At 41.7% G+C, this 27557-nt stretch overlaps 1 protein-coding gene across 1 annotated transcript in view; it reads left to right on the forward strand.

The window, feature by feature from the left end:
- Positions 1 to 23581: 23581 nt before the first annotated feature.
- Positions 23582 to 27557, forward strand: part of RGMB (repulsive guidance molecule BMP co-receptor b) — a 28958-nt gene continuing 24982 nt past the window's right edge. Inside the window, exons 1-3 of the mRNA XM_024995333.2 lie at positions 23582 to 23710; positions 24029 to 24282; positions 25303 to 25378. Coding sequence (XP_024851101.1) covers positions 25374 to 25378 — 5 coding nt within the window. The 5' untranslated portion in view covers positions 23582 to 23710; positions 24029 to 24282; positions 25303 to 25373. The remainder of the gene's footprint in view (positions 23711 to 24028; positions 24283 to 25302; positions 25379 to 27557) is intronic.

Raw genomic sequence — 27557 nt, forward strand, 5'->3', positions numbered from 1 at the left:
ATGTAGGTTGGTCATAACTTTCCTTCCAAGGAGTAAGCGTCTCTTAATTTCATGGCTGCAGTCACCATCTGCAGTGATTTTGGAGTCCAGAAAAATAAAGTCTGACACTGTTTCCACTGTTTCCCCATCTATTTCCCATGAAGTGATGGGACCGGATGCCATGATCTTCATTTTCTTTCTTTCTTTTTTTTTTTCATTTTCTGAATGTTGAGCTTTAAGCTAACTTTTTCACTCTCCACTTTCACTTTCATCAAGAGGCTTTTTAGTTCCTCTTTACTTTCTGCCATAAGGGTGGTGTCATCTGCATATCTGAGGTTATTGATAGCCTTGACTAGATGGACTTTTGTTGGCAAAGTAATGTCTCTGCTTTTTAATATACTGTCTAGGTTTGTCATAGCTTTTTTTTCCAAGGGGCAAGCATCTTTTAATTTGAAGCCTGCAATCACCATCTGCAGTGACTTTGGAGCCCAAGAAAATAAAGTCTGTCTGTTTCCATTGTTTCCCCATCTATTTGCCATAAAGTGATGGGACCAGATGCCATATCTTCATTTTTTGAATGTTGAGTTTTAAGCCAGCTTTTTCACTCTCCTCTTTCTCTTTCATCAAGAGGCTCTTTAGTTCCTCTTTGCTTTCTTCCATAAGGGTGGTATCATCTCCATATCTGAGGTTATTGATGTTTCTCTGGGCAATCTTGATTCCAGCTTGTGTTTCATCTGGCATTTCACATGATGTACTCTGCACAGAAGTTAAATAAGCAGGGTGACAATATATAGCCTTGATATACTCTTTTTCCAATTTGGAACTAGTCTGCTGTTCCATGTCCAGTTCTAACCGTTGCTTCTTGATCTGCATACAGATTTCTCAGGAGGCAGGTCAGGTGGTCTGGTATTCCCAGCTCCTTAAGAATTTCCCACAGTTTGTTGTGATCCACACAGTCAAAGGCTTTGATGTAGTCAATAAAGCAGAAATGGATGTTTTCCTGGAACTCTCTTGCGTTCTGGATGATCCAACGGATGTTGACATTTGATCCCTGGTTCCTCTGCTTTTTCTAAATCCAGCTTGAACATCTGGAAGTTCATGGTTTACATACTGTTGAAGCCTGGCTTGGAGAATTTTGAGCATTACTTCACTGGCATGTGAGATGAATGCAACTGTGTGGTCGTTTGAGCATTCTTTGGCGTTGCCTTTCTTAGAGAATGGAATTAAAACTGACCTTTTCCAGTCCTGTGGCCACTGCTGAATTTGCCAAATTTGCTGGCATATTGTGTGCGGCACTTTCACAGCATCATCTTTTAGGATTTGAAATAGTTCAACTGGAATTCCATCATCTCCACTAGCTTTGTTCATAGTGATGCTTCCTAAGACCCTCTTGACTTCACGAATGTCTGGCTCTAGGTAAGTGGTCACACCATTGTGGTTATCTGGGTCGTGAAGATCTTTTTTGTACAGTACTTCCGTGTATTCTTGCCACCTCTTATTAATACCTTCTGCTTCTGTTAGGTCCATACCATTTCTGTCTTTTATTGTGCCCATCTTTGCATGAAATGTGCCTTTGGTATCTCTAATTTTCTTGAAGAGATCTCTAGTCTTTCCCATTCTATTGTTTTTCTCTATTTCTTTGCTTTGATCACTGAGGAAGGCTTTTTTATCTCTCCTTGCTATTCTTTGGAACCCTGCGTTCAGATGGATATATCTTTCCTTTTCTCCTTTGCCTTTGCTTCTATAGGTGTCTACTTGCTTCTCTTCTTTTCTCAGCTATTTAGAAGGTCTCCTCAGACAGCCATTTTGCATTTCTTTTTCTTGGGGATGGTTTTGATCACTGTCTCCTGTACAATGTTACAAACCTCTGTCCATAGTTCTTCAGGCACTCTGTCTACCAAATCCAATCCCTTGAATCTATTTGTCACTTGCACTGTATAATCATAAGAGATTTGATTTAGGTCAGACCGAAATGGTCTTGTGGTTTTCCCTACTTTCTTCAATTTAAGTCTGAATTTGGCAATAAGGAGTTCATGATCTGAGCCATAGTTAACTATGTCAATAAAATACAAGGAAATACATGTTAGCTGTTGAGAGATAAGAGAGATTAGATGTTTTCTTATATATGATCTTCCTGAAAATAGGATCTGTGTCTTTTGCATGCATTTAACTGGATCTGAGGTGAAAAAGGACCACTAGAAAAGCCAACAGGTGTGGAGAACAGTGACAGTGAATGGCTGTTTTTACCACCCAGGACCCACCCATGTTTCTCTTGGCACAGAGCCCTGATGCTAGTTCTCCCTCCTCTCAACATGTAGGTTCCAGGTGAGCTACCCCAGATAGCTTGGGGATGGTGTGAGACACAGGCCTAAACCGACCAGCATGGCACATTACCCTGGACCAGGCTGACTGACCAGTGATGAGCCCCTGATCCAACGAGAAACAAGAGATGCTTCTTGCAATTCAAGGACAAAGATTTGCAAGCTTTTTTGCATGGCATTTGAAGACTAGACCACAAAAGGTTAAAAACTGCTGCTGATCATGAGGGAGGACCCTCCTGAGGTCAAAGTTGACTAGGACAATGTAGAGATGAGAGAGAGAGAAATCCCAGTCCCAGCTGGCATTGATTGAGTCCCTATATCCAGCTGGACCATATGTCTGCCAGTCAGTTGCTACTTTGAAACCCAGGCTTCATCAAAGAAAAAGGACCTCTTTCTCTTTTCTTCAGTCTTCAATAAATGATTTCTGATCCTCACAACCATCCTTTTTGTTTTCTGTGAGCCCGCTCATTCTGCCCCTCCCCAAATGTACCTGTGTTTCAGAATGGTCTTATGTGTGTGTAGGACTGTTTACCTTCTAAAATATGCTCACCCAGGAAAAGGATTATAATCTTATTCTTTTCACAGATCTTACACAATTTAACTTCTGGAACATAGTAGGCACTCAAACTAATTGTAGAGATAGTGTGTGTGGCATTGTGGAGAGACTTGTAAAGCAAGCACAACTAGATTTAAACTAGATATTGTCTACAGTATAGAGCATCTTAGGGCTTCCCTGGGGCTCAGACAGTAAAGAATCTGCCTGCAGTGCAGGAGACTTGAGCTGGATCCCTGGGTCGGGAAGATCCCCACAAGAGGACATAGCAACCCACTCCAGTATTCTTGCCTGGAGAATCCATGAAGAGGAGCCTAGCAGGCCACAGTCCATGGGGTCACAAAGAGTCAGACACCACTGAGTGACCAACACACATGCCCAGACACAGAGCATCTTGGTACCTCAGTTTCCCCATATGTAAAATGGGAAGAATAACTTTCACAGTTTGTGGTAAAAGTTAGATACTGCTTGAAACATGTCTCTATGATCCCTAGCTTACAGAAAGTCCTCAGTAATTATTGGTTTTTTCCAACTCCATTCCCAGTAAACATTATATTAATTGATAATTCAAGCAAGTGGTAATGAGAATGTGATAGAGAACTACAGTTATAGGAAAAAAAGAAGACCAAGTTTAGGAGATAATATAAAGTAAAACAACAAATTTTGGTGAAGCACTGAAAAAAACGAACAAACAAACATGTAATTGAATGTAATCTAGAAGCTGTGAGTACTGAGAGACCACTGATGATTTCATCATGATGCAGGGAGGGAGAAAAAAAGCACAGACCATGTTATTGCTGATTGACAAATCCTCCTCCAAAGTTCCAACAATGTAATTGGCAGTTGCAGCGGTAAACTATAATTTAACTGCTGTGAACATGTTTATTAGTCAGACTCTAATTCTCTGTTAGGGCCTCCATCAGCCATTCCAGTAACTAATTGCCCAAATTAAGTTGTAAGCATTGAGCTCATTGATAAACAATTTAATGATAACACATAGCATATGGCAACAGCAAAAAAGAAACAGCTGAATATCCAAAGTGAGGTAAAGCTACCCTTTAAAGACAATCTCAATATTTGGTTGGTACCAGGCCTTCTTGGAATGTCCACTGAACCCTTTTGATGAGATTTGCCAACTGGAAACATGAGGAATGTCTAAATAATAAAATGAAGCGAAGGCTGAAACATCTATTCAGTATATGGATACAGTACAGATCAGTAAATGAAATAATTTAGCCCAATAACCTCTTTTTCCTTACTTAGAAAAGAGTTCAACTTAATTTTGACAGTGCATTTCCATTGATGGAGTGGACAGTACCAAAAAGGTCAAAGAGATTATATGTATATTATCTGTAGTATTAAGCACACTTCTATTCAAGCAATATAAATCTCTGTAACAAATTTAGACAGGGGAATTCCCTGGAGGTCCAATGGTTGGGACTCTGTGGTTTAACTGCAATGGCCCAGGTTTAATCCCTGGTCTGGGAACTAAGATCCCACAGGCCATGCAGTGTGGCCAAAAAAGAAAAAAATTCGACAAGGAGGGTAGCATCTAGGCTACTGAACCCTTGGAAAAGATATATCTGGATAGTTAACTTTTTTGGAAAGCTGATTTCATAATTTATGCACCCAAACTCTTTTAATTGTGTTGAGTAGAATTTTTTCTAAAATAAACCACTAATTTTGCCTGTCTCTTTAAACAAAGAATATTAATGACTCAAACTGATTGTTATAAATTACAATTATTAAAGCCTCAATACTTGAACACCCTTTCCAACTATTATTGTCATTACTAGGAATTTACCTTTAGAGCATAATCATAAAGACATACAAGTATTTTACTTCAAAGATACTCATATAAGATCGGTTTCAGAAATGATTATTTGATGTATACTCAAAAGCCATGGAAATAGTAAAGAATATGAATAGAATATTCAACAGTTACAATATGTTTACAAAGTGAAAAATGACAGTGAATATGTTACACTTTTTAAAAAGGAAAATATAAACGGTACTGTGAAAGATATCGTGCGGTGATATAGTGACCTTCGGAGCTACTCATGAGTATAGTGCTATTTGCTCTAACACACATACAACAATCAGGCTCTAATATAGTCCTTTTCAGGTCTTGACCTGACTTTTGAAATGTTTCTGCATTTCTTCATGGCAGTAAGGCTGTCTGCTCCATCTTCTCAACACTGACAGTGCACCTGTCCTTGGCTGCCCACCTTCATTTTCATTCTCTTAGCATCATGAGGTTGAATAGGACACCAGTGATCCCTGAAACCAATCTCCTTCCAGATGTTTGTGTCAGCTCATTGACAACTCTGTCAAGTGCCATCCAGCTGAAACCTGGACCCATCTACCTGGACAGCTGACTTCATCTTCTGGCTGCATATAGCTCCTTTCAGCCTTGTGAATTTTTTTTAATCTATTGATCCCCTTACAATATTCATATTTTGCTTTTAATGATAGCCATTCAAATCTGAACTTTCTAGTTACAGTTTTTTGAATATTTGAAAATAACTATCAAAGTTTTCTCTCTTCCTTCATTTTTCATTCAGTGAATCATTATTTACACCCTACTAGGGCTTCCCTTGGAGAAGGAAATGGCAACCTACTCCAATATTCTTGCCTGGAGAATTCCAGAGATGGGGGAGCCTGGTGGGCTGCTGTCTATGGGGTCGCACAGAGTCGGACATGACTGAAGCAACTTAGCAGCAGCAGCAGCAGGGCCTCCCTGGTGGCTGAGAGGGTAAAGCGTCTGACTACAATGCGGGAGACGTGGGTTCCATCTCTGGATCAGGTAGACCCCCTGGAAAAAGAAATAGCAACCCACTCCAGTATTCTTGCCTGGGAAATCCCATGGACAGAGGAGCCTGGTGAGCTATGGTCCACAGGGTCGCAACGAGTCGGACGCGACTGAGCAACTTCACTTTCTTTCTTTCTTTGATGAGGGGCACTGCTCTAGACACTGGGAATGTACCAATGAATAAGTCCAATAAGGTCCCTGTCCTCATCCAACTCACATTCTAGCAAGGGAGATAATATCAAGAAAATGAATAAGTAAAATAAGATAATTATAGGTCAGAGGAGTTATCAGGCAGAACCTAAATGGGTTTTGTTCCAGAAAGGCACTAGAAGAGACTGAGTACGTAACGAAGCACCGTTTCTAAGTAGAGACCTGAAAGTTGATGCCCAACCAAGGGAAAAGCCAAGGGGGAAGCAGTTCAGGCAGAAGGAACAGAACATGAATTCACTCTTTGATAACGAAACTCTCAAAGTGTCCAAGGAACGTAAAGGAGACAAACAACAGCCACTGGAGAGGGTGAGGAATGGGAGAAGCAAGGAGCGTGAGATGAGGTGGAAGAGGCACACAACACCATGTCGTGTAGGGACTTGGTAAAAGGCTTAGATTTCCTTCCAAATCCAAAAGCAAGTGACAGGTGTGAACGAGATAAAATCTGATTTACGTTTGAAAAGATCATTCCGGCTGCCCAAACATCACAAATTCCTGTAACCGTTTCTCACAGGAATGATTTGCATTACTTCTCTTGGTCCAACCCTTCTAAACATGCTCTAGTTTTTCTACATTCTTCTCCAGGAGGGAGCCCAGAGCTAAAGGTGGTGCTTTGGGTGCGATCTGATCATCTGGAGTAAAGTCACCTCTCTTACCCGGGATGTTCTTCTACCATGTAGCTGAAGATTAAGACATCCAGCAAGGTTGAAAATATTCATATAAAGACATTTGTCAAGAATAAAAGTAGATGAACGCTGTTTGAGGGCTCAAAACAGTGGTTCTCAACCGTGCCTGCACAATAGAATCAACTGGGAAGCTTTGAAAAAAAAACAAAAGGAAATGAACACTGAGGGCTCAAACAGTGGTTCTCAACCGTGCCTGCACAAACTGGGAAGCTTTGAAAAAAGATGGTGTCTAGACATCACCCCAGGCCAGGTAAATCAGAATCTCTGGAGGTAGTCTTTTCAACTTCCCAAGTGGTTTCATTATGCACCAAAAGCTGAAAACCATGAGAGAATGGCTAGCTCATGGGTTCCAAATTTTATTTTGAGAAGAAGAAATGTGACAAAGGCAGGCTAGCAAACATGCTTTTGTGAGAGGGAAGCTTAACGTGCAGAGCTATCATCTGAGAATCTAGTTAAAATACATATTCTGATTCCCTGGGTCTGGGGCAGAGTCTGAGAATCTGAATCTCTCAATGATTTCCAAGTGATACCGTTGCTACTGGCTTAAAAGCCACACTATTGAATCAGCAAGGGGCCAGCCCAGAAGTTCTCACAACACATACCAGAATCACTTGGAGGGTTTGTTAAAACACAGGTTATTGGGCCCCACTCCCAGATATTCTGATTCAGCAGATTCAGGGTGCTGTGAGACCCAAGACCCATCTCTAACACCTCCCCAGGTGGTACTGGGGTACTTCCCAGAAGATAGCTTGTACAGGGACCAATCTTTGAGGTCCACTGAGCTACCCAGTGAGGAAGAAACACACGAATTATAGGCTCTGAAGTCTGGAGCACACACTTTATGTTTGACTTTCATGACCTGCAAAATGTTTCAGGTCTTTTTGTTCTCCCCTGAATTCCATCTAGGCACACTGTTAATGTATATTGCCACAGAAAAATGCCAACTAAAAGGAATTTTATTTTGAGCAGAAGTGTGGCCATGGCAGGCTAGCAAATATGCTTTTGTGAGAGGGAAGTTACTTTGGGACACTGAAGCTAATCTTGATATGTTTTATCACTAAGTGAGGCTTACACTAAATTTTGAATTATCTCTCATAGATTTTAGCTACAGTATGCAACCAGTTTCCCTAATTAGTAAAACCTCAAATATTCTGAGTCCTTTTATCTCTGTTGTGTATCTACCTATTCACTTCCTTGATCACTTTGTTTCAATGCATCTTTCTGTCTTGTGAACGTGCTGCATAATGCAAACTCATAAAAATACATACTACTGAAGTGTAAAGAGTTGAGAAACATAAATAGAAAATAAAAGTGAATAGCTCTTCCAGCACCAAGCGTTTTCAGCACGTATTTTTCCGAAGAACATCTTTCCTTCCGGCTCCTCTGCATACCAAACATTTGACAGAGATATTACATTCCATCTGTTATATATATTTCTGCTGTGACATCATTCATTTCCTTTTTCTATCATTCTGTGATTATTTTGTTTTATTAATAAAATGTATTTAACATAATAAACCAGAAAGCCTACTTTCCCTATCAAAATATTTAATCAACATATTTTTTGTTGATGTCCAAAAACTACAAAATAATACCATGATCCACTGGCTATAACAGCTGTCCCCAATCTCTTTGGCACCAAGGGCTGGTTTCATGGACGACAATTTTTCCAGGGACCAGGGTGGAAAGGGTGGTTTCGGGATGATTTAAGCCCACTACATTCATTGTACACTTTATTTCTGTTTGTGGCAATCTCAGGATATTCCACCTTGACTTTAAAGTTAGTATTCACACTCCTATGAGAATCTAAGGCCACCACTGATCTGATAGAAGGTGGAGCCCCGGTGGTAATGCAAGCAATGGCGAGCAGCTGTAAATATAGCTGAAGCATCGCTAGCACACTGGCCACTCAGCTCCTGCTGTGCAGCCTGGTTCCTAACAGGCCACGGACTAGTCGGTGGCCTGGGGGTTGGAGACCCCTGGTATATAACGTATATACAAAAAATCTACCAAGCTTAGCACTCTTCTGTGAATCAGTTAAGAATTCATACAGTTGTGATACAGTTTTTTGTAAAAGCCCAAAAACAATTATAGCACAGTTCTCCTCAATATACCATGAATTCTTACAGCTGTACGTTATAGTATGAACATGCAAACTGCATACTTGTCAAACCAGACACGGGAGGGTAGATGATTGGAAAGCTTCAAGTGTTGCATCAGTTTTGATGCTTATTCTCAGAACAAAGGACAGTAATAAAAAGTACATAATGGAATTCTGTCTCCTATTCAATTTGTTTATTGATTTATGGGGGTGACAGGGTGCTCTCCTGAGCTACAGAGGGAATGGTCTCTTGGTTAAGATAAACCACAAGTCAGATTTATTAGATTTGTCCACAGTCAGCAATTGTGATCTTCTGCTGGTCTTGCCTTTCTTGGACTGCAGCACTTCCACCGTATTCACATCTTTCACTTTGCCAAAGACCACAGGCTTGCCATGTCCAGCTGAAATCGTTCACCTCAGATTGGGACTTGAACCCACGTGTTCAGGACTGATCCCAGCCAACAGCCAGTTTGGGACTCGAACCCACATGGCTGGGCCCGGAACCCCACAGTCTTCCAACAGAGATCATAGACCTCATTTCAGGACCTAGTGAAGCTCAGGTTCTTGATGTCTCATCGCAGAAAGAATTTGGTGAGAGATAAAGTGGTAAGAAGTGAATTTATTCAGAGAAACACACTTCACAGACAGAGTGTGGGCTGTCCCAGAGGGTGAGTATGGTCTCCTATTCAATTTAAAATGTCAAATTATTTTACTTCTTTTAACCCTCCTGATTAGAAACATCTATAAAGGATAACAGAAAGGAAAAGAAAAAAAAATTCCCATCAAGGTATATTTTATTGAGTTATCTTCAAGAAAATAAAAGAGAAAGATTCACTTGAGGACTTATATAATAATAAAGCTATTCCAGCAGAAACCCAAACAGAAACTAGACGTTTCACATTGAAAAAAAAAAGGGGGGGGGGATTTGATGGGCATCTTGTTTAACATCAGCCTTGACAGTTTAAGAAATCAGTGAGTTAACGTGGAGGGCCTTGCAAAGAAGTATAGAAAAGCTAAGGGATACCCTGGAACTCAGATTCCTTGTGATAAGTATTAGGTAGATGTCAGACAGTGAATTCAATGATAAGTTAAATTTTTATTTACCTCTTTCTCATAGAGTTTAGTTACACCTCTCAACCAGCTCTGTAATTTCTTTAACCACTCCCTTACTGGATTACCCAGTGTTGATTAGCTCCAGGATCCATGGGTGAAACCATGCCATGGTTATGAGTATTGCCAATGCACATAGACTGATGTGTGCTTTTTAAGTGAGTTAGCCCTTGTAAGAGCCCACTCCAGTGTTCCTGCCTGGAGAATCCCAGGGACAGGGCAGCCTGGTGGGCTGCCGTCTATGGGGTCGCACAGAGTTGAATACGACTGAAGTGACTCAGCAGCAGCAGCAGCCCTTGTAAGCAACCCTTGAAACATGAGCATTTTGGCAGCTGGAGGGAAAGATGACCAAAAGCATGGACAGCCAAAAGAGCTGTACCTGTCGTCATTGTTGTTCAGTTGCTAAGTCATTTCAGACTCTGCAACCCATGGATGGCAGCATGCCAGGCTCCCCTGTTCTTCACTATCTCCTAGAATTTGCTCAGACTCATGTCCATTGAGTTGCTGATGCTAACCAACAATCTCATCCTCTGGCGCCCCCTTCTCCTTTTACCTTCAATCTTTCCCAGAATCAGGGTCTTTTCCAATGAGTCAATTTTTTGCATCAGGTGGCCAAAGTATTGGAGCTTAAGCTTAGCATCAGTCCAGTGAATATTCAGAGTTAATTTCCTTTAGAATGGACTGGTTGGATCTCCTTGCAGTCCAAGGGACCCTTGAGAGTCTTCTACAACACCACAATTTAAAAGCATCAATTCTTCAGCATTCAGCCTTCTTTACGGTCCAACTGTCACATCCATACTGGAAAAACCATAGCTTTGACTAGACGGACTTTTGTTGGCAAACTGATGTCTTTGCTTTTCAATACACTGTTTAGGTTAGTCTTAGCTTTTCTTCCAAGGAACAAGTGTCTTTTAATTTCATAGATGCAGTTATTGTCTGCGGTGATTTTGGAGACCAAGAAAATAAAATTTGTTACTGCTTTGACTTTTTCCCTTTCTATTTGCCATGAAATGATGGGATCAGATACCATGATCTCAGTTTTTTTTAATGTTAAGCTTCAAGCTAGCTTTTTCACTCTCCTCTTTCACCCTCATCAAGGGGCTCTTTAGTTCCTCTTCACTTTCTGCCATTAGAGTGGTATTATCTGCATATCCGAGGTTGTTGCTATTTCTCTCAGCAATGTTGATTCCAGCTTGCGATTCATCCAGTCTGGCATTTCTCATGATGTACTATGCATACAAGTTAGATAAACAAGGTGACAATATACAGCCTTGTCATACTCCTTTTCTAGGAATTATTATTCAAGCCAATACTAAATGTGTGTAATTTCTTCCGTAACCAGAGATGGGAGAAACTAAAATCAAATTGTTGGTTAGAAAATATTGCTAAACAAACAAACAACAACAAAAGCCCAAAAACAAATGCCATTTGACCAAAAAAAAACAAGCCCAGAAAGTAATTATATGCAAATATAAGATACTCCAACTGAACTGATTGGGAGAAACTGCTACTTACAGTTCTATAGTAGTCCTTTAGAAGCCAGTATCTTCAATATTTTCATTAAAAGCTTGGAGTGGAGATTTTAATACTCATCAAATTTATAAATGACTAGGAGAATATATATATAACAATATTTTTAGAAAATTAGAATTAGAATAGAATATGAACCTGAAAGCTGGTAAAATGGGTTAAAAATAAAAATAGTTCATTTGGTAAAGAAAAATGTGAAGTTATTCACATAGAAAGCAGTGAGTAGTGTAAAACACTAATGAGAACAGAACACAAAGAACAAAAGAAAAATGAAAAATATCAATAATGTGTCACTAAGACAAAAATTCTTTAATGCACTTTGCTGCTGCTAAGTCACTTCAGTCGTGTCCAACTCTGTGCGACCCCATAGACGGCAGCCCACCAGGCCCCGCCGTCCCTGGGATTCTCCAGGCAAGAACACTGGAGTGGATTGCCATTTCCTTCTCCAATGCATGAAAGTGAAAAGTGAAAGTGAAGCCTATCAGTCGTGTCCGACTCTCAGCGACCCCATGGACTGCAGCCTACCAGGCTCCCCCGTCCATGGGATTTTCCAGGCAAGAGTAGTGGAATGCACTTTATCCTTCATTAAATATAGTATTTAACACAACTGAGTGAGTTTCACTTGGAATGCTTTGTTTTAGTACAAGTGAAATTCACTTGGGGAGTATTACATAATAAAAGAGATACAAATTCTTTCATTCAGAAGAAAACAGAAGAATTACTAAAAGGTCAATAAAGAAATTACTTCAATGCAAAAGTGATAGAAATGTTTTATTCCAGAAAGAAAAAGAAGACAAAGCAAAAAAGATAGAACTCTTGTATAATATATAAATGGAAAATACTACTAGGGATAACGTTTAAGGGATTTTATTTTTTTTTTAATTGAGGTAGAGTTGATCTACAGGGTTGTTGGTTTTGCTGTACAGCAAAGTGATTCAGTTACGCCTACGTATGCATTCTTTCTTACATTCTTTTCCACTATAGTTCAGCACAGGATGGTGAATATCGTTCCCTGTACGATACAGTACCTTGTTGTTTACCCATTCTGTATATGAGAGCTTGCATCTGCTAACCCCAAACTCCCAATCCAGCCCAATTCCACCCAATTCCCAGTGGCAACCCCGAGTGTGTTCTCTGTGTCTGTGAGTCGGTTTCTATTTTGTAGATAGATTCATTTGTTTCATATTTTGGATTCCACGTATAAGTGATGTGTTCCTAATCCTTCTCTTTCTGACTTCACTTAGTACAATCATCTCTAAGTCAATCCATGTTGCTGCCAATTGCATATTATTTCATTTTTTTAATTCCTGAGTAGTACTCCATTGTATATATGTACCACATCTTCTGTATCCCTTCATCCTGTAGATGGAGATTTAAATTGTTTCTGTATCTTGGCTATTGTAAATAGTGTTGCTGTGAACACTGGGACACATGTATCTTTTTGAATTATAGTTTTGTCTGGGTATATTCCCAGGAGTGGGGTTGCTGGATCACGAGGCAACTCTATAAGAGACATGTCAGTCAGTGATTTTTAATTATCTCCTTCTCCACAGATATTAGCTATACTGTTCAACTAGCTCTTCAGACTCTGAAGTCTCTTATAGACACATGTTCGAATCCTACCTCCTCAACTACCAAGCATGACTTCACCTTTTAATTTCCTTATCTGTACAATGCAGAAAATAATGGTAACAGATTGGAGGGTTGTTATGAGAACTTAATGAGATAACACAGTAGTTTACATTGGTTTCTGAGCTAATTTCCTACATTAATTAAGATAATTTAGTTACAATTATGCCTTTCTAAAGCCAAAAACGAGTAATACAAAACAGGTCTCAACTATGGATTATTTTTAAATCTAGTTTTTTTTTCCCAAAATAAAGGCAATAGTCTAAATCATATTCCCAAATGTGCAAACAAAGCTTGTTCATAATACTTTGTTATATTTCAAGAGTGACTTTTGTCTTTAGACAAAACTATACTTTGTTCTCACCCTTATTACCTTTTGTTCCTTAAATTTTAACTTCTAAGATAAGATTTCTAAACTCAACATGTTCTTTCCTGCCTAAAACCGCTCTGTACTCATCTTTGCTCATTCCACATTCATGATTTCCAATCTACTTTTTTCAGTCTTTTTCCAAAAAGGCCTACATTTCCTATCACTTCTCTGGCTGCTTTGATCAAAGTGGCTGTCCTGAATTTCATATGAAATATGAGATACTCTAGGTGTTGGCAGGACATGTGAGAAAAACCTAGATTATTAACCTCTAACACTATAACCAAATGCATCATTTTATGTATTTTATCGTATATCATTATCAAAAAGGGTTTTGTGTATCTTTAGGCAAATTTACTAAAGATAGGTATGTTTTTTTAAATTTACTGGTCATCTGGGTATCTACAAGAGACAGAACATAAGATACACATAGATAGGTATGAATACGAAATCAGTCATAACCAGCACCCTGCAATCTTTCATGATCCATGAATCCTATCACTGAAAAGTGAAACATCTGAAGTGTCAGATGAAGGAAAATTTGGTTCCAATTTCATTAAAGTAATTTTACTAATATGAAGGCTGTTAAAAACAAAAATATTTATACAAGAGAAAAATAATTCCGAGACTTCATCTGCTTACTGAAATGAAATAAAATTGATTATTCAAATTGCACATTTTTACATGCAGCATGAGAATTCAGGGCTTGATACAACACTCATCTCGATGTCAGGCAAGGAAATGTTGAAGGGATTTTTCACTATGAAATCTAACAGAAATCTTAAAGCTGATAAGTCTAAAACTAAAGTTCTGCTTTTCCTCACAGAAAATATTTAACTTTACCTGCGCCCTCTGCTCCCACTCTTTTGTGTCTGAAGAACTGGCTAACCAAAAATCACCACCCTTCCCTTGAATATTTGAAGATAACTCACTTCCATTCTTCCTCAAAGGACTCAGATGGGAAAAAGCCCGCCCCGTCCTTCCTCATGACTCCCATGAGATGACCTGATGACTCCATTTTGTGTCTGCCTCTCTCTCAAGGTCCTTTCCTTTTCTTTGAGATGGCCCCCGTTAATGAACTTTCTCCTTATTGCAACGGACTGAATAAAATCATTTCCTTAACTGGTGCATTTTGTTTTTCATACCCAAAACTTGTTCCAACTCAGCTCAGCTGATAGCAGTACATCCTGACGGTGCCTCAGGCCAAAATCCTGAGAGCATTCCTTGACTCCAGTCTTTCTAACACTTCCATTTGATCTATCAAGAAATTCTCTTGATTCAAACATCAAAATATATCCAGAATCAAAACACTTCTAAACAATTCCTTTGCCAGCCCTACTGGTCCAAGCCACTATCATCTCTTACACAGTTTATTGAAATAATCATCCCACTGGACTCTCAGCTTCCACCCTGGCCTGGTCATCGTGAATTCTCAACCAAACAACATGAATGAATTCCTAAAATTTAAATCAAATCACTCTTTATTCCTCTGCTCAAATTTCTCCTAAAAATTCAGTTAGACTCCAGACTCCTTACAATGGCCTTAAAGATCTGGGGCCCCATAATACATCTGAACTCATAAGTCTCCCTTGCTCACTCTGTTCTGAGCAAACTGGCCTCTTTTCTCTTTCTCAAAAATGCCAGGCACGCTCCCACCTCAGAATCATTGCACGGGCTATTGCCTTGAACTCCCTTGCTTCAGATAGCTGCCTGGGTCACTCAGTCAAATCCTCCAAGTCTTTGCTCAGATGTCACTTTCTCAGCTAAGCCCACCTTCACCACCCTTTTAAGAACTTTACCTAGAAATCAGAATTCCACCTCACTATCAGGTTCTATTTTTCCCAGAGCATGTTACTCCTTTTAATATACTCTACACTGTCTGCAAGTTTATGTGTATTTTCTCTCTCTCCCTCTAGCAGCGAGGACTTTTATGATTCATGCATTAATGTATGTCTCAGTTCCTAAGTCTTTTTTTTTTTCTTTCATTGGTATATCCCTAGTGCCTAGAAAAGGACTTCCCAGGTAGCTCAGTGGTAAAGAATCCACCTGCCAAGCAGGAGAAGCAGGTTCAATCCTTGGGTCAGGCAGATCCCTTGGAGTAGTAAACGGTAACCCACTCCAGTATTCTTGCCTGGAAAATTCGATAGAAACAGGAGCCTGGTGGGTCAAAGTCCATGGGGTCGCAAAGAGTTGGACACGACTGAGTGACTGAGCATGCACGCCTAGAAGAATAATGGCACATAGTAGGTAGTTCAGTAAATGTTTGTAGAAAGACAGATGGGCCGAATAGCTAACTGACTGAAATGAATGAAATAGGGATAAAACAATAATGAGTACAGTAATGAAGCTGTGCACCAATAACTCAGATTCTTTTCCATTGTGATTCGACCAGACTTTTTCCACAAAATTACCTCTAGTGCTCCTTCCAGGTTCTGAGTGTGGTAGGAAGCCACTAATATTACTGTGTATCTGGCACCATGGACACCACACAAGCATTGCCATAATCACACAGACCTTACTAAGAAAATGGCACAAGCTATGTTGTGAAATGGGCACAATTATGTCCATAAGATAATTCTGTTTGTGAATTCACTAGAAACATACAGGCATCCCACTGTAGGAGTGAGCATCCGGCCACGCAGTCCCATGATCAAGCCATAGGCTACTTATTGGACATTTTATCAAGTGAAGACTGTTCACTCATGTCTTGACGAGAGCTGTACAGAGTGACAGATGAGTGGAGAAAATCTTCAGGTCTTTGCACAGTTGAGGAGAGATTCTTGAGTGGGCTAGATGAGGACTACAGGTTTAATTTTAAATTTCTAGAAATAATTCTTAATGTTTTTTCTCAATAAGCTCACTTTTTAATTCTATTAATTACACTCATTTAATATGTTGATGACACAAAAATCTTATAACGCTCTCTGTGCACTCTAACCCCAGGACTACCCCTAAATAACACAGAGCAGTGAAGTCTAGCAGAAACAAAACTGGACTTTAGAAGCAGAAAGACTTGGTTCAAATCCTGTACCAACCACGTGTCACGTACCTTTGGACAGGTTTTTCAATCTGTCCATCTGAATTTTCTCATTTACAAAAGATGAACAATAATCTGTGCTTAGAGAGAGGTTACGAGGCAGTTAGAGCTCACCCACCCCCACCTCTGAGTCAGACACAGGGTGGTCACTCCTAATAATAATTAAATAAATGTTCCTTCTGTTTCTTACCTTCCTAAGGCTTGGGAACAACCAGGACATCTCCCTCATTCAAATTCCAACTGGGAATTAAAGAACTCTACCTTAGATTGCTTAAAATTCTCCCACATAAGGTACTTTTTAGACATAGATTTTTTTTCTTCCTTGAACACTACAGGATTGTTCATACCTCGAGACACTGACCTCTGCCTGGAACCCTTTCCCCTCCACATTATTCCAGGCCTTTCCATGATATCTCAGAAAGCCCTTTCTGTTAATGGTGACTCCTTCTCACCCTCGTTACTAACAAAAGCCTACTTCTTAAACTCGATAGCATTATTAAAATTATTTTGTTTATTGGCTTGTTTACTTGTTTGTGTTCCCACCATCAGAATGTACATTCAGAGCCCTGTCTGAATTATTTTGAGCAATATCCACAAATTTTGAAGCTTGCCAGGCTCATTGGTGGGTGCTTAAAAAGTATTTGCTTAATGGAAGGATTAAGAGAAAGGAATTACATTTGTGCATGATCCTTTCTTTAACAAAGGCCGAGTGTCCTGGATGCTGTCTGCTTCAGGGGGCCTAGGGGTGTGTATCGCCCATCTCCCTTGTGGCACCCCCTCCAGGGGGCAGGGGCAAGGGAAACGTCATCTATTTCACACAGATCCCCGCACCAGTCATGCATTCCTCACATTCTTAGTTGATGGACAGCCCCAGCTGGGACAGCTGAAGAGCACATTAACAACTCAGCAGCAAGAGCCTGACCTCTGAGAATCCTCTCCTAGTCTTCATTTGAAATGAGCCCCACTCTTGAATTCAGGCAGATTTACTTCATTCAAACTTCTGATGAACATGCACTGTTTTCATCCATCTCTAGGTTCATCCTCAGGCTTGAACCTTCTGGCATGGAGTAACACGGCCTGAGTCTCTCTGTGTGGTTAGACAACTTGAAATGATGGCATGATGAAATATGAGGGAAAAAAAGGAAATACTGTTTTTTTGCATTTGTGATTATTTGACATTGATTCCTTTGGCCCCATGGTTTTTTTCAATGTATAAAGTTGGATTAAAATATATCTCCTTGGAATTTTCTCTCCTATCTGTAGGTATAAACATATCATTTGTATATTAGAGAACACTTTTTTATTATTATTTAAACTCTTAACTGGTAATGTTGGCTATTAGAATTGAGGTTATCCAATTTCTCAAATGTCTTAGGTTTCATGGCATTTTAAGGATTTTCATATCTTCCATGGTGTCATATTTTTATAACGTTCCTACCATTGTGTATACAGGTGAGTGTGGGAAGAGATTACACCTCTGTAAGAAGTTATGAGTTACCATGGTAGGTCTAAATTGGTTTACAGGAGAGTAACTTCACAATTTTTTACCTCTCTAAAAAGATTATTTTACAATTTCTTGAGCTTTACCTTTTACAGAGCAAATGTAATGTAAAAGAAAGTGAATATTTGGGGGATGTATATGTTGCCTCTTAAGATTTAATTACAACAAACAAGTGGGTCCAGGAAATGGCAACCCACTCCAGTATTCTTGCCTGGGAAATCCCATGGACAGAGGAGTGACAAGCTAGAGTTCATGGGGTCACAAAGAGTCAGACATGACTTAGAGACTAAACAGCAATAATAAAATAAGTGGGATCTAATTAAGCCTAAAAACTTTTGCACAGCAAAGGAAATTTGTCAACAAAACAAAAAGAAAACCTACTGCTTGGGGGGAAATGTTTACCAGTGATATGACTGATGGGGGTAATATCCAAAATATATAAACAGCTCATACAACTCAACATTTAAAAAAAAAATTAAAATAGGCAGAAGAACCAAACATATTTTTGACAGAGGAAACACAGATGGCCAATAAACACATGAAAAGGTGTTCAACATCACTAATCATCAGAGAAACCCAAATCAAAACCACAATGAGATATCACTTCACACCAGCCAGAAAGGCTGTCATCAAAAAGAACACAAATAATGAATATTGACAAGGGTATAGAGAAAAGAAAATCTTCGTACACTGTTGGTAGGAATGTAAACTGGTGCAGGCACTGATGGAGTTTTCTCAAAAAACTAAAAACAGAACTACCATCTGACCCAGTAATTCCACTGCTGAATATATGTCCAGAAAAACACACACACACACACACAAATTAAAAAAAAAACAAAAACATATACCCCAAGTTCATAGCAGCATTATTTGCAATAGCTAAGATAAAGAAACAACATGTGTCCCTCAATAGATGAATGGATAGAGAAGATACAAATATACATACAGCAAAGTACCACTCAAAGCCATAAACAAGAACACAGTGTTGCTATTTGCAGCAGCATAGAAGACTCTTGAGAGTCCCTTGGACTGCAAGGAGATCCAGCCAGTCCATCCTAAAGGAGATCAGTCCCGGGTGTTCACTGGAAGGACTGATGTTGAAGCTGAAATTCCAACACTTTGGCCACCTGATGCGAAGTTCTGACTCATTTGAAAAGACCCTGATGCTGGGAAAGATTGAAGGCAGGAGGAGAAGGGGACGACAGAGGATGAGATGGTTGGCTGGCATCATCGACTCAATGGACTTGAGTTTAGGTAAACTCCAGGAGTTGTTGATAGACAGGAAGGCCTGGCATGCTGCGGTCCATGGGGTCGCAAAGAGTCAGACACGACTGAGAGACTGAATTGAACTGAGATGAACTTGGAAGGCATTATGCTACGTGAAATCAAGTCAGACAAAGAAAGATGAAATCAAGCATAGAACAAAAAAGAAGCAGACTCACAGATATAGAGATCAAACTTGTGGTTACCAGTGGGGTTGAGGGAGAAGGAGCAACACAGAGGTAAGGGAGTAGGAGGTACAAACTGCTGGGTGTAAGAAAGGCTGTACAATATGAGGACTATAGCCAAGACTTTATAATAATTCTAAGTGGAAAATAACCTTTAAAATTGCATAAAATTTTAAAAACAATTTAAAAGATAGATTAGGAAATCTAGAAAATTTAATGTGCATGCGTTTATAATGAGTACAATTGAAAAACATTTATAAATACAATAAAGAGAAGGTCAGTCCGTGTTCCTTGTTCTACTGTCTTACACTGGGCTGAACGGCTGAAAGATGCATGATAAGAGCTTTTCTAATAGCAAGTCCGCAAAAAATTGTAGCATCTTTTCTTAGCACTTAAAGGAGATCATTGTCTACTTTCTTATCACATATGTTGTCAAGAATATTAACTTTATTAACTCAATATGCATTTATATATCTACTTGATTGTGTACATATGTGAGAATACTTCTATTTTTTTAATTAGATTACTCTTCAAACTGTTTATTTGGGGTTTTTTTGCTCACTCCTTGCAGTATGTAGGGTGTTAGTTCCTCAACCAGGGATTGAACCCACACTCCCTGCTCTGAAAGTTCAGGGCCTTAGTCACTGAACCACCAGGGAAATCCTGTAGGAATACTTTAGAATTGCAGGATTTCTCCAGAAAATCAGGCTTGCTGATAAACTGTAATAGTTTTCACCTTCTGAAGGATTTTTTTCTTTTTAAATTTTCTTTGCTCATTAGCTGTGTGTTCAGGGGTTTTATTTTAAAATTTCTAATTTACCAGAATTCTTTACCTCAACCATCATGTGAACTGATGGCTCAGAACAGTTTTCTTACATCTTTGTATGGAGGGGATAAAAGCAAAGCAAATGCTCACCCTTTTACAAGTAGAAGTAGGTCTTAGATCCTTTATGATGTCACTCAATTTAAACATTGATCCTGTAAAGTAAAAAAGATCTTGAGAAACTTCAGTAACATTTAACTAAGTAAAATATTTTTATTAATCACTCATAAAAAGTAGCATTTTCTCCCAGCATTACTATATAAATATTCTGTTCCTTACCAATCTTATTACTGGTGTTATTAATATTTAAAATAGCATGATTTATTAGCAATAACAATAATTCTCAAACTTTATGAGTAAATAGATCTGAGCATTAATCTGAAACTAGAGAAGAATTACAACAGCACATGCAAGCAAAGGGAAACAGGACTTCTCTGGTGGTCCCGTGGCTACGAATCCACTTGCCAATGCAAAGGACATGTGTTCAACCCCTGGTCCGGGGAGATCCCACATGACTCAGAGCAACAAAGCCCTTGGGCCACAGCTCCTGAGCCTGCTGGGCCTAGAGCCCATGCCCCAGGACAGAAGCAGCCACTTCAGTGAGAAGTCTGCAAAGGGCAAGACAAAGAGTAGCCCCCACTCACTGCGACTAGAGCAAGCCGGTGTGCAGCAACAAAGACCAGCGCAGCCTTTTAAAGAAAGGAAAGGAAAACAAGAGAATCTGAAAACTGGATTCATTTGGTGCTTGATCATTGAGGTTACTCTTTCAATTTGCAAAAGGAAAAACTTAGGAATATCAAACGTAAACAAACTATGAATTTGACAGCTGGAGAGCTGAATGTGTACATTAGCTGAACATTTTAAATGCTGAAGTTCTAGCACGTGTAAGTGGAAATTCAGAGGCTGGTACAAATGCACATTGAGTCATTAGAAGGTTTCTTTGCAGTCAATATAGAAACACTAAGTCAAACACTGAAAGCTATTTTTCTGTCTCTTTTCTATTCCCATCTTTGGTTTATTCTGGCTGGTATGAGGAAAAAGAGATTAAAATGAAATAAGAGAAAAAAGTTATGGAGCATTGAGTAAGATTTGGGAGAATGGCATTGAAACATGTATAATATCATATATGAAACGAATCGCCAGTCCAAAAAAAAAAAAAAAATTGGGGGGTGGGGGTGGATGGGAAATAAGTCATGTTCTTTTACTAATGAAACCTACCGTGTGGTATTTAATTAGAAATATAACCATTTTTAGCATATATGAATGGGACAGTCATGATGGTAGTGTGACAGATAGAAATGAACAGAATTAGACAAGCTCAAAATGTTCCTCCATCACTATTATTTAAACAATAACTTATATTTCCCAATGAAAGTATACTTAAGAATTCTCTTCAATATATAATTTTTAAGTGTGCATTGGTGTGAAAGCTAAGCAGTTCTAAAATTCTTTTGTTGAAGCCGAAGAAGCAAGAGATTTATGGTTTAAAAATTAATACTTCATTATAAAATTTCACCTTTTATTGTCTTGGTTTCAGAAAAGATTAACAGAAAACAGTCAGGTTTTTCCAGAGGGAGAAATAAGGCTAAAGATTCCAAAGTGAGTAGTGAATCAAAAATTCTGGAAAGAATTATGAAAGAAAGTGAAAGTGAAATCTCTCAGGTGTGTCCGACTCTTTGCAACCCAGGGACTGTAGCCTGTACCAGGCTCCTCCATCCATGGGATTCTCCAGGCTAAGAATACTGGAGAGGGTTGCCATTTCCTCCTCCAGGGGATCTTCCTGACCCAGGGATCGAACCCTGGTCTCCCACATTGCAGGCAGACACTTAACCCTCTGAGCCACCAGGGAAGCTATTGGGCTTTCCCATGAGGAAAAGGGAAAGTTTAGTGTATTGATTTGATTAATGCATTTACATGATAGCTGACAAGTTAGCATACAGGTTCCACTGACCAATATTTATGGGAAGGGGTGAAGGGAAAGGGGTTCTGGCAGCTCCTGCCTACTATTTATGTGCTGTCCAAAGCCAGCTTTAGCAGGGGCTGTGGTGAAGGACTCCGGCTGCATTGCAGAAGTCCTCTGGGCTGGCTCCCTGGGCTTGCTTTGAACTCTTGTTCATCATTATTTTATGTTGCAGCTTGTCTTTGTGTTGGTGGAAGGGAAAAGAAAAACACAGGAGGCTTGCCTTTAGGTTTTAAATCAAAGCTCTGCTCTACTGATTGTTGGAGTGGCTTTTCAAAGTGAGGACATTAAAATTCCTTGTTTCTATGGACCAGGAGCTGAGGGTTATTATTTTTTTTTAATTCTCAGTAGCAAAAAGAGCATTTTCCAATATATCTTACGTTTATCATGAAACATCCCCAGTTTTTGGTTTTCTTTTTTTTCCAATTTGATTGGCACTTGGAGAAGATAAAGCCAAGTGGATAAATGCTTTAAAAGGGGAAAAGGAACCTACAGAGAGGGTGCCAGGGGGCGTGTCTCATCATAGGATTTCAGAACCAGAAGGAACCCGGCCACTGCCCCTAACCCACCCTTTCTCCATAGTGACCCAGGAGCCAAAGACATCAGTTGCCTGACTCCTCTTCAGAAAGTCCCTAAAGGACCCCGCTACCTGGATTCCCACCCCGCCCTCTTTGCCCTGCTCTATGCTGCCTCTAGCGACAGACGGAGCAGCACCAGAGAGGAAACAGCAGAAGGCGAAGAAAAGCTAGAGAGGGTCGGAGAAACTTCTAAGGAGACAAAAAGTGAAGTGCCTAGGTCAAGACGCTGGACTATTTGCCCAAACGAGGAGACGCAGCCTGCTTGTCTCAGGCCTTGATCGCACAGAGTAATCATAGCTACTGCTGAATAACAGTGATGCTTATTTTCAACTTTGGAAAGTCAGCTAGTCCCTTCCCTCTAGCCCCCAGCCCCCCATCCCGCCTTCTGCTCTTACCCAAGGGACTGTCTTCCCTTGAGCATTGCGTGCGCTTGGGCTTGTTCTTTATAACTAACACACTTCCTCGCCTGTGTCTTAGGTGTCTCTCTCCCCTGGTGGTGGTGGTGGTTTAGTCGCTAAGTCGTGTCCGACTCTTTGAGCCCCCATGGACTGTAGCCCGCTATGCTCCTCTGTCCATGGGATTCTCCAGGCCAAGAATACTGGAGTGGGTTGCCATTTCCTTCTCCACCGGAATCTTCCCAACCCAGGGATCGGATCCAGGCCTCCTGCATTGCAGACAGATTCTTTACCAACTGTGCTACCAGCGAATCCCCTCTCTCCCCTCGTGATTCCCAAATCGTTGTCCTAGGTTTGTCTTAAGCTATAAACTCAAACCCCTTTTAGAGGGACGGGACAAATGGCTGGATTCCTTATTTCAGCGGAACTCCAGAGGACCAATACTGCCCCCCCCCCCCCCCCCCCGCCTAGTTTAGACGTATTAGGAAGACACTCAGAGGTCGTGTATGGAAAGGGAGGAAGGCATTTAGACGCCGCTGGTGGGCAGCGAGAGAAAGGGGTGGAAAGCTGGGCATCCGCGTCTGTGCGGCAAAGCGCAGAGTAGGAACCACGTGCCCACGTTCCCAGCCGCCCTGCCCTGGCGACAGCTGGCACAGCCACCGACCGGGAATAGGTTGGTGCGGGTTGGTGCAAAATGCAATGCAGCCGGCGAGGAGGGTGGCTTTGGCCGAGTGAAAGGCTCTTTGTGCCGGCCCGAGGGGTGAGGGGAACGCGGGCGAGCAAACCTGGAGGCTGGGGGTCCTGGCCCGCCGCTGCGCGCCCCTCAGCTGCCGCACTGCACAGATCCGGTGCGCGCCGGCAGGGGGAGACGTGGAGGGGTGGGGTGGAGACCCCCTAGATTTGGTCTTTGATAACGAAAGGAAAGAGACAGCAGCTTGGAGAAAGCGAGAACGCAGCTAAGGGCTTTTTGCCTCCCGCCCGCCTCCCCTAGGGAGCCGGAGAGATCGCGGCGGCAGCAAGGGCGCAGCGCCTCACCGGGCGCTCTCTCACAGTCGGGGAACCGGGAGGGCGAGCCCCCAACCCTATCCCGGGGCGGAGCCCCCCTGGAGCCCCCTGGTTCCCGCCGCCCCCACCGGGGAAAGAGAATCGGGCGCCGCGCTGCCTCGCTCAGCGCCCCGGCCGCGTGGCTTGCGGCTTATTTTCCCAGCTGGCAAGCGTCGTGCTGCAGACAAGGGAATGCCTGTGGTGAGTTGTTTATTTTGTTGAAGTTTGTGGTGGGCCAGAGGGCCGGGGTTGGGGGGATGGCGAGCGGCAGGCAGCGACCGGGACTGTTTTGTTTAGGTCTCCGTCCACCTGTGTGGTATAAATCTGCCCGCCTCGGGGCGGCGGGGAGCCAGGGTGAGAAAAGCCCAGCTCTGCAAAGGCCCCTTCTTGCCACGTGCAGACCTAGAACCGCACTGGATTCCCCACTCCCGGCGTCGGCTGGATCCGCCAGATCCCGGCGAAACTGCCCCCCCACCCCACCCCCAACCTTGCTCAGTGCTGAGAACGGGGCTGGCGCCCCAAAAGGGGAGTCAGCACCCGCGACCCGGGCCCAGCTGGCCGTCGAAGTTCCTTCCCGTGTACCCCCGCTGGTTCCGTGAGGCTCACAGAGCTGGAGGCTTTGATGCGACGGGCGCTCGCGATATCAGTGGGGACTTGTTGGGGCTGTTTCCCGCAGCAAGTCGGTTCAGCGGTGTCGGGTCTGCCCGTGATTACAGTCTGGGGATCTGGGTTGGCCAGAGTTTCCCTGACTTGAAGCCGGGGGGGAGGAAGGGAGAAGGTAAGCGGTTGGCTCCCGGGGGAGCCCAGAGGAACCCCCCTCCCCTCACCTCCCCGCCACCAGGGGCTGATGGCAGACGCGGCAACGGCTGCGTTTGCCTGGAAGAAAAGCCTTAAATACATTAGCGGGCTGGTAAAGCTTTTAAGGCCTGCTCGGGAATGAGTGGCTGGCTAATGAGAGGTTAATTCTGTTTGGAAGGGAAGGCTGCGCTGGTTTCCTGAGATAAATGGACAGGAAGCGCATTACCTCCGCGCGCTGGCAAGCGACTCCCAAATGCTTTTTGCACCTGCCGCTCTGAGCAGCGCGAGCCGCGGCTGAGCCCGCAGGGATCGCGGGGGCCAGTCGGGTTCGAGCGGGTGATGAGCCCCACGCACGCCCTGGGCCCTCTCCTTCCGGGGGCGCAGCTCTTACCCCCGGCCCTGGAAATCCTCTGTCACACCCAGGTGCTGCGTGTTCCGGAGCTCAGGGGTCCCCCGATCCCGCCAAGCCCCCTCCAGGAGCGGAAGGGTTAAGAATGATGTAAGTACGATACACAAGCCGCTAGCCGCCGGGCTGTAGGACTCCGGGCTTCTTCTCCCCGGCTTTGCTGGGGAACAGTGGGGAACCTTTCCTCTAAAATGGGTGGCACACATCGCAGCCCTGGGTCCGATTCCTGGCTCCTCTGTCCCGGGGTGGTCTGTTAGAAGAGGGTCCTGGTAGATTTCTGGAAATGGAGATTCTGTATATTAACAGGGGAACAGTTTAGACATCATGTAAAGGTTCCCGAAAAGAAACCACGTCTGTTTAGAATCCATTAATGTTGCTGGCGTGTGTTTTATTTCTACTCATTTGGCACGTTCATACTATGAGATGCTTTCCTGTGTCCCCTAATTGTACTGTTCTGGTTTCCTCTTTTCTTCCTGAAAATAAAAAGGAAGGAAGGAAGAATACAAGGGGCAAGAAACGGGGTGGATTTGTTTGAATTGTGCAAGCTGTCACGTCACGGTTTTATTTTTTATTAAAATATAAAACTTTTGTAAGTCATCGATTTTATGTTTATGTTCTAGCTCCCTCTCCAGATTTTTCTTCGTAGAGTCTTAAAAGACTCCTTAACTTGCGGCATACTAGCTGGGGAAGTAGGTACGCTATAATTGACCATTCACCACGCTCTTGCTTCCCAAGCTGACTTCGGATCTTGTTAACAGTCCGCATGTACCCGGCGAATGTGTCAACTAACCTAATGTCCTGAAAATAAGAACCACCTTGCGGTTTAATTGTGAAAATTAACATTTTCCTCTAGCATACTGAACACTTATGCAGCAATTAAAAAATGAATTCTTAGGCGTATAAATCTTGGGCTTGTCAAATGTTTACAACAGAGGAGCAATAAAGCACCTCAAAAGAAATGAAGTTTTTCCTCTAAAGAACAATAGTTCCATTTCAGGACGCTAGGACGTGCAATGACTCGGGGGTGCCCTCTGTTGGTAAAATCTAGAGCAACCATGTACTTAAGGAACAAGATATAGGAGGGAGAAGAGGAAAGGGAGGAAAATTATAGAAAATCAGGAGTGAAAAAACTCCTGAATTTGATCCTTAACTCTTGGTTATATGTTTTAAAGTATGGTCAATAAAGTGGGATTCTTCTTTCATAGGAGTCGAATTAAATCTTGGGTTAAGGAAGAGGAAACATTAGTCTGTTAGCAAAATGCTTTGAAAGATGCTGTTTACATTTGATTACTTTGAAAAAGAGGTTTACCAGGGTTTCATTGACTTCATTTCATTAGTAATATGTAGTAATTGCAAGAAAATCAATTTGGGGCTTAACAGTATTTACTTCACAGTATCACCTAAAAATCATATCACATAACTCCCCCCCAAAAGTCATTTCTCCAGGCAACTCTGAAGCTACTATTAAGCATATCATGGATACACACAAGACTTGGGTTATATCGTGGGCAGTGAAAGGTATGTTTACCACTTGAGTCATCATAGTATGTAATAAGTAAGTAATGAAAAGTTGCAGTAAAAATAGATAGGCATCCTTCATTAGGGAGCTAGTGGTTTGTATAATTCAGAACGTGTGTAATGAGGAAGCTGGAGTGATGGAAGGTTTGCCCTCAATTATCCTGGTCCGTTGACTGGCACTTTTTAACATGTGGAATACTAACATGTCCGTGGTTGATACGAAAATTCCTAAATTAGGGATTCTGAGTAATGTAGCAGGTAGAGTTGCAGACTGCGACTTGGATATAAGTTCATTTAAAATGACAGCCCACTGCCGTTTGCGGTGCTGCGGTGCTGTGCCAAATCGCTCAGTCGTGTCGGACTCTTTGCGACCCTACGGACTGTAGCTCCGCCAGGCTCTTCTGTCCAGGGGATTCTCCAGGCAAGAACACCTGAGTGTTGGAGAAAGGCAAAGACAGGACAGTATGAAGTGGCTCCTGGCCTTTGAGGCCGTTCTTGAGATTAGATACCACTTCACACCTGCTGATAACAAATTGGAACCTATCATCGACCTCATAAAACATGCTTTCCTGTATCTCTGGAAGTCTCCTTTCCCGCCAGCAATTGGTTTCCCTCTCATTTTTGGAGCCATCCCATCGCAAAAGTAGAAATGGACCTGCTATTGAATTAATTTGCTAATAGACGATGAACATTTGTGGAAAAGCCACGGAACAACAACAGATCATGGTGTAAAATTACACTGCATTAAAACTCA

The sequence above is a fragment of the Bos taurus genome, chromosome 7 (assembly GCF_002263795.3).
Source record: "Bos taurus isolate L1 Dominette 01449 registration number 42190680 breed Hereford chromosome 7, ARS-UCD2.0, whole genome shotgun sequence".
NCBI classification, from domain to species: Eukaryota; Metazoa; Chordata; class Mammalia; order Artiodactyla; family Bovidae; genus Bos; species Bos taurus.